At 49.6% G+C, this 12,583-nt stretch overlaps 1 protein-coding gene across 1 annotated transcript; it reads left to right on the top strand.

The window, feature by feature from the left end:
• The first annotated feature begins 384 nt into the window (after window positions 1-384).
• On the top strand, window positions 385-11,857 carry LOC142188915 (rho guanine nucleotide exchange factor 1-like). The gene is made up of 7 exons (XM_075262058.1): window positions 385-458; window positions 3,096-3,167; window positions 3,789-3,902; window positions 5,135-5,233; window positions 9,813-9,855; window positions 11,120-11,225; window positions 11,713-11,857. The coding sequence occupies exons 1-7, from the start codon at window positions 441-443 to the stop codon at window positions 11,855-11,857; spliced, it is 597 nt and encodes a 198-aa protein (XP_075118159.1). The 5' UTR covers window positions 385-440.
• Window positions 11,858-12,583: the final 726 nt, after the last annotated feature.

A 12,583-nucleotide genomic window follows, 5' to 3' on the forward strand; every position in this document is an offset into this window, starting at 1 on the left:
GGCCCCTCCCCCCAGTGGGCAGCAGCTGGTGTAGTGGGGGGCTGGGGGTGCTCTGCGCCCTTGTAGGGGGGGGGGATTCTGTGCTGCATACCTGGCATTCCTCTCTGCACCTCCTGACCGGCATCCCCTGCACACATTCTGCTCACTCATCCTTTATTCCGGTACTCGCTCCTAAGCCGTCAAACCCCCCCCCCCCATTATATTAACACCTCCAAAAGCATTGTTCATACGAGGGGGCACAAACTTCTGCATGGGCCACAGGCTTAAGTGTGTGCATGTGTAGCTGAGCTGAGTGTGTCCTGACACTGATGTGTGATTGTAGCAGAGCTGAGTGTGTAAAGAGCACCGGGCTCTGCTACATTGTGGGGGAGGTCATACAACATTTAGTGATTCTTCTTTTCATCTCCTCAGGCGAATCTCTGGACCGGCAGACCAGGAAGATGGATCAAGAAGATGGGGTGAGTAGTCCCAGACCCCACCGCAGAGATGATGGGGGTACTAATGCAGCCGAACATTTGTGTCAGTAGATGGAGAGGGGCCTACATACCCCAGATGAAACCCTAATACTCATTCACACGCTAGACGAGACACCAAAACTCACCCAAACCCCAGGAGAGACCCCAAAATTTATCCACACCACCGATGAGATCCTTAAAACTCATCCAAAACCCCAGAAGAGACCCCAACACATATCCACACCCCAGATCAGATCCCAAAACTCATCCACACCCCAGATCAGACCCCAAAACTCATCCACACCCCAGGTCAGACCCCAAAACTCATTCACACGCTAGACGAGACACCAAAACTCATCCAAACCCCAGATCAGACCCCAAAACTCATCCACACCCCAGATCAGACCCCAAAACTCACCCACATCCAAGATCAGACCCCAAAACTCATCCACATCCCAGATCAGTCCCCAAAACTCACCCACATCCAAGATCAGACCCCAAAACTCATCCACATCCCAGATCAGTCCCCAAAACTCACCCACATCCAAGATCAGACCCCAAAACTCACCCACATCCCAGATCAGACCCCAAAACTCACCCACATCCAAGATCAGACCCCAAAACTCATCCACATCCCAGATCAGTCCCCAAAACTCACCCACATCCAAGATCAGACCCCAAAACTCACCCACATCCCAGATCAGACCCCAAAACTCACCCACATCCAAGATCAGACCCCAAAACTCATCCACATCCCAGATCAGTCCCCAAAACTCACCCACATCCAAGATCAGACCCTAAAACTCATCCACATCCCAGATCAGACCCCAAAACTCATCCACATCCCAGATCAGACCCTAAAACTCATTCACACCCCAGATCAGACCCCAAAACTCATTCACACGCTAGACGAGACACCAAAACTCATCCAAACCCCAGGAGAGACCCCAAAACTCATTCAAACCCCAGGAGAGACCCCAAAATTTATCCACACCACAGATGAGACCCCTAGAACTCATCCAAAACCCCAGAAGAGACCCCAAAACTGATCCACACCCCAGATCAGACCCCAAAACTCATCCACACCCCCAGATCAGCCCCCAAAACTCATCCAAACCCCAGGAGAGACCCCAAAACTCATTCAAACCCCAGGAGAGACCCCAAAATTTATCCACACCACAGATGAGATCCCTAGAACTCATCCAAACCCCAGAAGAGACCCCCAAACTGATCCACACCCCAGATCAGACCCCAAAACTCATCCACACCCCAGATCAGACCCCAAAACTTATTCACACTCCACATCAGACCCCAAAACTCATCCACACCCCAGATCAGACCCCAAAACTCATCCATACCCCAGGTCAGACCCCAAAACTCATCCACACCCCAGATCAGACCTCAAAACTCATCCAGACCCCAGATCAGACCCCAAAACTTATTCACACTCCACATCAGACCCCAAAACTCATCCACACCCCAGATCAGACCCCAAAACTCATCCACACCCCAGGTCAGACCCCAAAACTCATTCACACGCTAGACGAGACACCAAAACTCATCCACACCCCAGATCAGACCCCAAAACTTATTCACACTCCACATCAGACCCCAAAACTCATCCACACCCCAGATCAGACCCCAAAACTCATCCACACCCTAGATCAGACCCCAAAACTCATCCAGACCCCAGATCAGACCCCAAAACTTATTCACACTCCACATCAGACCCCAAAACTCATCCACACTCCACATCAGACCCCAAAACTCATCCACACCCCAGATCAGACCCCAAAACTCATCCACACCCTAGATCAGACCCCAAAACTCATCCAAACCCCAGAAGAGACCCCAAAACTGATCCACACTCCACATCAGACCCCAAAACTCATCCACACCCCAGATCGGAGCCCTAAACTGTATCAGACCTGGCATACTGGGCCACAGCACTAGTTGTGCTCCTGGTGGTCCTGCCTTGGATTCAGGAGATATGACAGCAGGTCCTGAGGGGTCTGGTCATCCATCATCCTTGGTCTAGATTTGGGCCACGATCTTCTGGTCTTGTAGTGTTGTCCATGTTTGGTTGTCACCTCCCGCCCTCTCAGACAGAGCGTGTATTTTGGCCGTCATTCACATTCCAGTCTTGGAGAGTCCTTATCTTGAAGGCCTGAAGAGCTTCTGTTCTCCTCTCGTTCTTCTCACCACCGTGTTGTGTCTTTGTTTGGCGGGCGCACGTCTGAAGTCAGATAAGTTCTCCTGGCACTGGATGTAATGGGGAGTTTCCTGGCCGGGCGAGCGGCTTCCTGCAGGCTGTCGGATAACATGAGCATCTTCTATACTTAGAATATTCCGAGTATCGGAGAGAATAGGTGCAGGTCGGGTCAAGATAAGAGACATCAACATCAAAAAGTGTCGGGGGGGTCATTAGGTCTGGAAGTAGCAGCTGTGCTCGGTCCTAGACGCGCGGTCTTCTTCTTCTTCTCAGCTCTGTCGCGTAGTCTTCACTTTCATCACCCCCAATACTTGTGAATTAGAACTTTTTGAATAAGTTTTTGTAAATGACGTGACTTGAGTTTTTGTAGTTTTTGGTCTTTGTCCAGATTTTGCCCCAATGTTTTATCTGTTTTGTTGACTACCTAGGGTTTCCATTCCATGGGGGCCATGTCAATCATCGGAGCAGAGGACGAGGAGTTTGAGAATGACATTGAACCAGTAAGTGTGGGAGAATTATGGAAGTATCGATGTCCTTGTCTCTTCTTGACCCTTTCTTCATCTCCATGTTGGAACACTCTCATCACTGGTCTTCATTGACTGCACAGTACCTTCTCATTCTCATCTTCTTGCTCTTCACCTCCCCATTTTATTCTCTTGTCCATCTCTGCTCTTCACCATCTTATTCTCCTGAATGTCTCTCCTCTTCACCTCACCATCTCCTGTCCATCTCTGATCTTCACCATCTAGTTCTCCAACACCATCTTATCCTCCTGGAGTTGTCCATTCTTGCTCTCACCTTCTTATTCTCCTGGCTGTCTTTGCTCTTCGCTATCTTATTGTCCTTACTGGTTCCATTCTTGACCTAACCACTTTTCTTCTCCAGACTGCCTCTGCTCTTCACCTCTCCATATTTTTCTTTTGTCTTTGTTCTCCCATCTTTGCTCTTCTTTCTCTCTTCTTCTCACTATTCACCTTGGTCACTTACCTCCACCCTCATCATCTACTTCCTTAGACTACCACCTTCTGACACTGATGTCATTACTTCCTGCCACATCTCTGATCTCTCGACTCTTCATGGTCTTCCTCTTCCACTGACTCTTCCACATTTTGTCTCCTCAGAATGTAGATGACCAACAGAGTTACTTCCAGAGTATTGAGCTTGTAAAGGATCATCCTGCGTATATCATGGTCTTCCTGCACCATGTTGTCCTTCAGTTTGACCCAAGTCCACTGGTAAGAAGACCTTTAACCACTGCCCTGTATCTCATTCCTATGAGGCCTCCTAAGATCTCGTTCCTATGAGGCCTCCTAAGATCGCATTCCTTTGAGGCCTCCTAAGATCTCGTTCCTATGAGGCCTCCTAAGATCTCGTTCCTATGAGGCCTCCTAAGATCTCGTTCCTATGAGGCCTCCTAAGATCTCGTTCCTATGAGGCCTCCTAAGATCTCGTTCCTATGAGGCCTCCTAAGATCTCGTTCCTATGAGGCCTCCTAAGATCTCGTTCCTATGAGGCCTCCTAAGATCTCGTTCCTATGAGGCCTCCTACGATCTCGTTCCTATGAGGCCTCCTACGATCTCGTTCCTATGAGGCCTCCTACGATCTCGTTCCTATGAGGCCTCCTACGATCTCGTTCCTATGAGGCCTCCTACGATCTCGTTCCTATGAGGCCTCCTACGATCTCGTTCCTATGAGGCCTCCTACGATCTCGTTCCTATGAGGCCTCCTAAGATCTCATTCCTATGAGGCCTCCTAAGATTTCCTACCCACATCATTGGACGTTTTTTCCAGCCTTGACCTTGGAGTGCCCATAAATGCCCACTGTACACTTGTATTCACCCCACCCCCTGCCACCCTCTGACAAATTGAGGATGAAATGAGTGGTTGGGACTTGACCCTTGGGTATTCCTTGAGAGGTCACGTTCCTCAGCCTTTGCAGCACCACTACTCTCATCATTCCTTGGGAGCCCATGTTGGGGAGTTTTGTGGTTATTCTTAGTTCTTGTATAGTCGTGAAGGCCTCAGGCGTCTTCTGTGATGGCTGGTTGATGTTTTTGTGTTCACGTCTTCTCTTTCTCTCCTCCATGCTGCTCTCAGATGCTCCTCTGGGTTCTTACAGGTGTGTCCGACATGACATTTTAAGCTCCGCCCCCATTGTGCTTTGGCATGTAAACCCGCTAAGGGCAAACCCCCTAATAATGGCTGTAATTTGTAAATCTTTTCTCCCAGAAATGGCGCTGCTTCTGCTGATGGACTGTAATTCCTGACCCGGCCATGGACAGATGTGGCGCTGTTTCTATAATATGGTTTTCTATAAGGTCATAGCAACCCATTAGACACAGTGTACATGGTATAAGCAGATGTATTGAGATGCCTGAGCTCACCCGCAGGGGGCAGCAGATTCTGGCTTGCGGGGTGAATTGTGGTTTACTGCTGTCTCATCTTTCTTTCTCCTGTTTTTTTGCAGCTCTGCTTCCTGCACGTAGAGATTCTGAGAAGTCTGCCCCCTAAGGAGGCGAAGAAATCCTTCACAGACTTCTACAACACCTTCCTCATGAAGGGCGCCGTGAGTATCCGGAATAAGAGTGGCCTGAAAGCTCCTTTATAATATCAGTGTGACATCAGCTGGTCTGCTGGCCTGTAGGGGGCGGCCTACTTCAATCTGTGAGGGTCCGACCTCCAGGACATCAACCACTAGGGGGAGCTCACTACATACAGATTATACAGTCACCACTAGGAGGAGCTCACTACATACAGAGTATACAGTCACCACTAGGGGGAGCTCACTACATACAGATTATACAGTCACCACTAGGAGGAGCTCACTACATACAGATTATACAGTCACCACTAGGAGGAGCTCACTACATACAGATTATACAGCCACCACTAGGGGGAGCTCACTACATACAGATTATACAGTCACCACTAGGGGGAGCTCACTACATACAGATTATACAGCCACCACTAGGGGGAGCTCACTACATACAGATTATACAGTCACCACTAGGGGGAGCTCACTACATACAGATTATACAGCCACCACTAGGGGGAGCTCACTACATACAGATTATACAGTCACCACTAGGGGGAGCTCACTACATACAGATTATACAGTCACCACTAGAGGGAGCTCACTACATACAGATTATACAGTCACCACTAGGAGGAGCTCACTACATACAGATTATACAGTCACCAGTAGGGGGAGCTCACTACATACAGATTATACAGTCACCACTAGGGGGAGCTCACTACATACAGATTATACAGTCACCACTAGGAGGAGCTCACTACATACAGATTATACAGACACCACTAGGGGGAGCTCACTACATACAGATTATACAGACACCACTAGGGGGAGCTCACTACATACAGATTATACAGTCACCACTAGGGGGAGCTCACTACATACAGATTATACAGTCACCACTAGAGGGAGCTCACTACATACAGATTATACAGTCACCACTAGGAGGAGCTCACTACATACAGATTATACAGTCACCAGTAGGGGGAGCTCACTACATACAGATTATACAGTCACCACTAGGGGGAGCTCACTACATACAGATTATACAGTCACCACTAGGAGGAGCTCACTACATACAGATTATACAGACACCACTAGGGGGAGCTCACTACATACAGATTATACAGACACCACTAGGGGGAGCTCACTACATACAGATTATACAGTCACCACTAGGGGGAGCTCACTACATACAGATTATACAGTCACCACTAGGAGGAGCTCACTACATACAGATTATACAGTCACCACTAGGGGGAGCTCACTACATACAGATTATACAGTCACCACTAGGAGGAGCTCACTACATACAGATTATACAGTCACCACTAGAGGGAGCTCACTACATACAGATTATACAGTCACCACTAGGGGGAGCTCACTACATACAGATTATACAGCCACCACTAGGAGGAGCTCACTACATACAGATTATACAGCCACCACTAGAGGGAGCTCACTACATACAGATTATACAGCCACCACTAGAGGGAGCTCACTACATACAGATTATACAGTCACCACTAGGGGGAGCTCACTACATACAGATTATACAGCCACCACTAGGGGGAGCTCACTACATACAGATTATACAGTCACCACTAGGGGGAGCTCACTACATACAGATTATACAGCCACCACTAGGAGGAGCTCACTACATACAGATTATACAGTCACCACTAGGGGGAGCTCACTACATACAGATTATACAGTCACCACTAGGGGGAGCTCACTACATACAGATTATACAGTCACCACTAGGGGGAGCTCACTACATACAGATTATACAGTCACCACTAGAGGGAGCTCACTACATACAGATTATACAGTCACCACTAGAGGAAGCTCACTACATACAGATTATACAGTCACCACTAGGAGGAGCTCACTACATACAGATTATACAGTCACCACTAGGGGGAGCTCATTACATACAGATTATACAGTCACCACTAGGGGGAGATCACTACATACAGATTATACAGTCACCACTAGAGGGAGCTCACTACATACAGATTATACAGTCACCACTAGGGGGAGCTCACTACATACAGATTATACAGTCACCACTAGGGGGAGCTCACTACATACAGATTATACAGTCACCACTAGGGGGAGCTCACTACATACAGATTATACAGTCACCACTAGGAGGAGCTCACTACATAAAGATTATACAGTCACCACTAGGGGGAGCTCACTACATACAGATTATACAGTCACCACTAGGGGGAGCTCACTACATACAGATTATACAGTCACCACTAGGGGGAGCTCACTACATACGGATTATACAGTCACCACTAGGGAAAGCTCACGACATACAGATTATACAGTCACCACTAGAGGGAGCTCACTACATACAGATTATACAGTCACCACTAGGAGGAGCTCACTACATACAGATTATACAGTCACCACTAGAGGGAGCTCACTACATACAGATTATACAGTCACCACTAGGAGGAGCTCACTACATACAGATTATACAGTCACCACTAGGGGGAGCTCACTACATACAGATTATACAGTCACCACTAGTGGGAGCTCACCACATACAGATTATACAGTCACCACTAGGAGGAGCTCACTACATACAGATTATACAGTCACCACTAGAGGAAGCTCACTACATACAGATTATACAGTCACCACTAGGGGGCGCTCACTACATACAGATTATACAGTCACCACTAGGGGGAGCTCACTACATACAGATTATACAGTCACCACTAGGGGGAGCTCACTACATACAGATTATACAGTCACCACTAGGGGGAGCTCACTACATACAGATTATACAGTCACCACTAGGAGGAGCTCACTACATACAGATTATACAGTCACCACTAGAGGGAGCTCACTACATACAGATTATACAGTCACCACTAGGGGGAGCTCACTACATACAGATTATACAGTCACCACTAGGGGGAGCTCACTACATACAGATTATACAGTCACCACTAGAGGAGCTCACTACATACAGATTATACAGTCACCACTAGAGGGAGCTCACTACATACAGATTATACAGTCACCACTAGAGGAAGCTCACTACATACAGATTATACAGTCACCACTAGGGGGAGCTCACTACATACAGATTATACAGTCACCACTAGGGGGAGCTCACTACATACAGATTATACAGTCACCACTAGGGGGAGCTCACTACATACAGATTATACAGTCACCACTAGAGGAGCTCACTACATACAGATTATACAGTCACCACTAGGGGGAGCTCACTACATACAGATTATACAGTCACCACTAGAGGGAGCTCACTACATACAGATTATACAGTCACCACTAGGGGGAGCTCACTACATACAGATTATGCAGTCACCACTAGGGGGAGCTCACTACATACAGATTATACAGTCACCACTAGGGGGAGCTCACTACATACAGATTATACAGTCACCACTAGGGGGAGCTCACTACATACAGATTATACAGTCACCACTAGGGGGAGCTCACTACATACAGATTATACAGTCACCACTAGGAGGAGCTCACTACATACAGATTATACAGTCACCACTAGAGGGAGCTCACTACATACAGATTATACAGTCACCACTAGGGGGAGCTCACTACATACAGATTATACAGTCACCACTAGGGGGAGCTCACTACATACAGATTATACAGTCACCACTAGAGGAGCTCACTACATACAGATTATACAGTCACCACTAGAGGGAGCTCACTACATACAGATTATACAGTCACCACTAGAGGAAGCTCACTACATACAGATTATACAGTGACCACTAGGGGGAGCTCACTACATACAGATTATACAGTCACCACTAGGGGGAGCTCACTACATACAGATTATACAGTCACCACTAGGGGGAGCTCACTACATACAGATTATACAGTCACCACTAGAGGAGCTCACTACATACAGATTATACAGTCACCACTAGGGGGAGCTCACTACATACAGATTATACAGTCACCACTAGTGGGAGCTCACCACATACAGATTATACAGTCACCACTAGAGGAGCTCACTACATACAGATTATACAGTCACCACTAGGGGGAGCTCACTACATACAGATTATACAGTCACCACTAGAGGAGCTCACTACATACAGATTATACAGTCACCACTAGAGGGAGCTCACTACATACAGATTATACAGTCACCACTAGATGAATTGTATGCAGTAGGTTCCTGAGCTCCCCCTAGTGGTCATAGAATTTGATCATATAACTGTTTATTTGGTAGATTTGGAGCTTTGTGTCAGTAAGATATAAGTAATGAATCAGTCTTGTGTTCTGCTTGCGTTAGTATCAGATTTGCGCCCCTCGCAGGACATTGACTGTAATGATATTTTAGCTGTACCTGTTAGTCCTGAGCTGTCGGGGTGACATAGTTGCAGTGTGTCTTTTGGACTGTACCCCTCAGTCGGCAGCTGATGATATTTGGAGTTCTTGCACATACCTGGCCTCGGGGGGTGAAGTCTTTTGTTGCATTGTTTTCCGGTGACTCAAACATTCCTGAGTGTCTGCGCTGTTGCAGCGGTGGTGGTGGCGGCCGCGGCGAGGCTCCGGTCACTGACAGCGCTTCTGTTTTCTTCTCCTATAGGTTCTGCGTGTCCCGATTCCGAGTGGCGTGGCCTTTGAGCTGGGTGAGTTGTATACTGTAAATGGCGAGGCATGCTGGGAGTTGTAGTCCTGCAGCAGTATATATATATATATGTATAGCCGCATGGCTGAAGTTTCACTGGCAAGATCATAATACTGAATTAACCCCTTGATCAGTGGCGCCCCCTAGGTATGGAGATTTGCCAATTTGGTTTCTAGGAAAGCTGGATGGCCATGTTGTTAGTCACCCAGCTTTCTGTGATGACACAGATCTCCTATGTGTCCTGATAGTTTGTTACAGTGTATCAGTGCAGGGAACATGTATCAGCCCAGCAGTAATCTGCAGGAGGACGTTGTCAGTTTTTCTGCAACTCCCCCATAGGACAGCCGAGGTATTACACACTACACATCAATGGACTGTCCAGACGTGCCACATCCTCCAGAGCAGCGCTCTCTGCACACAGGTCTTTGTGTTCTATAGAGGGGCCCTGCGCTATCAGTCTAGCTGTAGGACACTCTGGGGGGAGTTCCCCTTTAAGGCTGATTTAGGAGGAGGTTGTCTTTACGGTTCATGCACTCAGTGTGATGCATTACTCTATCCTCGAGGCTCTGTGCAGCCGCCCTCTTATGCCTGGGTGGAGTTCCCCTTTAAGGTGGGATGGGGCTGGGGTGAGAGGTTATCTTTATTGTGTACCCCCGGGCTCTGCTGCAGCCGCCCCCTCTCGCCGCCCCGGGGTCTGTGCGCTGTAGCGTCACTTTGGCGATCACTTCCTGTGCAGATGGCGTGGAGCTGATAAACGCCGCCGCACATGGTTTTCCTGCCTCCGCCCTTCGTGGAGCTGAGTGTGAGGATGGCGCCACCTTGTGGCCACAGGTGATGCTGCAGCCTGGAGAATGCCACATAGTCAGAGCTGGCCTCTTATCACCTTCATGGACACCCAAAATCCTTAACCCTTTCATTCCTTGCCTACATTTACCCCGGACGACCAATGCGGTCACCATTGCAGGGATTTGGCTATTTTAGGGTCTCAATCCTTCTTGTATATCCTGAAGATTGGACATTCAGGTGACTGGGAAAGCTGTGTGGACATCTATATAATGACTATATTGGCACCCAGCTTTCCCAGAAGCAGATGTGATTAGAAAACCTTCCATCTTAATGTCTTTGTATATGGCTAATCTAGAATTCTTCCACCAGGGGGCGCTGGGTTATTGGGGTTCACCTGAGTGGGGGGTGGTGTTATCCTTGCAGTTCTGTGCGGTGCCGCTGGGGGCGCTGTAGTAAATGTCTGACCTTTCCCATCACAGATCGCACAAGGTTAGATCTCATTCAGGACGACACGCTGAAGAAGTATATCACCGAGATCCAGAGTCACCAGATCCCAGAGATCTGCCGGCAGCTGGAGGACTTCAGGTAAGTAGTGGGTTTAGGAGCCCCCCAGGACCCCACCCCATCTGCAGTGGTAGTCAGGATAGTCCGGGGTGTCACCTAGACAGCAGTTAGGCCCCTCCATACACATGCATACTCGGCACAGCAGCTCAGAGGGGAGGGAGCCCTTGTGGGAGCCCCTGGCCACATATGTTTGGCTTAGAATAGGCCACCAATATTAGATAGGGGGTCCAGGGTCATCCTGGCTATTACAGGGACTGGGATCTGAGCGGCAGTAACCCAGCATGGCCACTATGTGGTGTCTGGAGCCATTCACTGGGTAATTGCACAGAGCGGGTGTCAGAACCCCCCGCCCCCCCCCCCCCCCCCCCCCCCCCCCATCTGCTATTTAGGAGCTCTGCTAATAACCTGACCCTCCTGGACCGGACGGCTTCTCTGGCCCTCACGTTGATCTCCTGTCATGGCCGCCTGCGCTGACCTCGCTGACTCTTCCTCTACCGTCTCTCTGTAGGACCAAACGGGTGCTGGGGATGACCCCGGGAGAGCTGGAGCTCCGAGAACTGGAGTCTTATAGGACCAATGACCGATACATCCTGCAGTCCAAAGAGAAGCAGCTGGCCGAGCGGCTACTGGGAAAGCTGGATGACATGCAGTGAGTATGAGCGCCGGCCGCAGGGCCCATTGTGCACCCACCCCGAATACTGCAGCAGCCCTACCACTCCTGTATTTCCCCACCACCACCACGTGAGTCTGTTGTGCCCCTGTATCTCTTGGCCCAGTGGCCATAATGCCATTACACTACATGCCCCTATAATGTTTTCTGCCTCCTTGCCGTGCCCCTATCCGCCCCCTTTGCCCCAGGTCCACTCTTCCCCTTGCCCTTGCTTTTCTCCCTTCTCCTCTCTGCCTTCTTGCTTCTGCCCTCTTTCCCCTGCACCTCCCTCCCCTCTTAACCCCTGCCCCTCTCTCCCCTCTTACCCCTGCCTCTCTCTCTCCCCTCTTGCCCCTGCCTCTCCCTCCCCTCTTGCCCCTGCCTCTCCCTCCCCTCTTGCCTCTCTCTCCCCTCTTGCCCTCTCTCCCCTCTTGCCCCTCTCTCCCCTCTTGCCCCTCTCTCCCCTCTTGCCCCTGCCCCTCCCTCCTCTCTTGCCCCTGCCTCTCTCTCCCCTCTTGCCCCTGCCTCTCCCTCCCCTCTTGCCCCTCTCTCCCCTCTTGCCCCTCTCTCCCCTCTTGCCCCTCTCTCCCCTCTTACCCCTGCCCCTCCTCCCCTCTTACCCCTGCCCCTCCCTCCTCTCTTGTCCCTGCCCCTCTCTGCCCTCTTACCCCTGCCCCTCCCTCCTCTCTTGCCCCTGCCCCTCTCTGCCCTCTTGCCCCTGCCCCTCCCT

This window comes from Leptodactylus fuscus, unplaced genomic scaffold (assembly GCF_031893055.1).
Source record: "Leptodactylus fuscus isolate aLepFus1 unplaced genomic scaffold, aLepFus1.hap2 HAP2_SCAFFOLD_85, whole genome shotgun sequence".
NCBI classification, from domain to species: Eukaryota; Metazoa; Chordata; class Amphibia; order Anura; family Leptodactylidae; genus Leptodactylus; species Leptodactylus fuscus.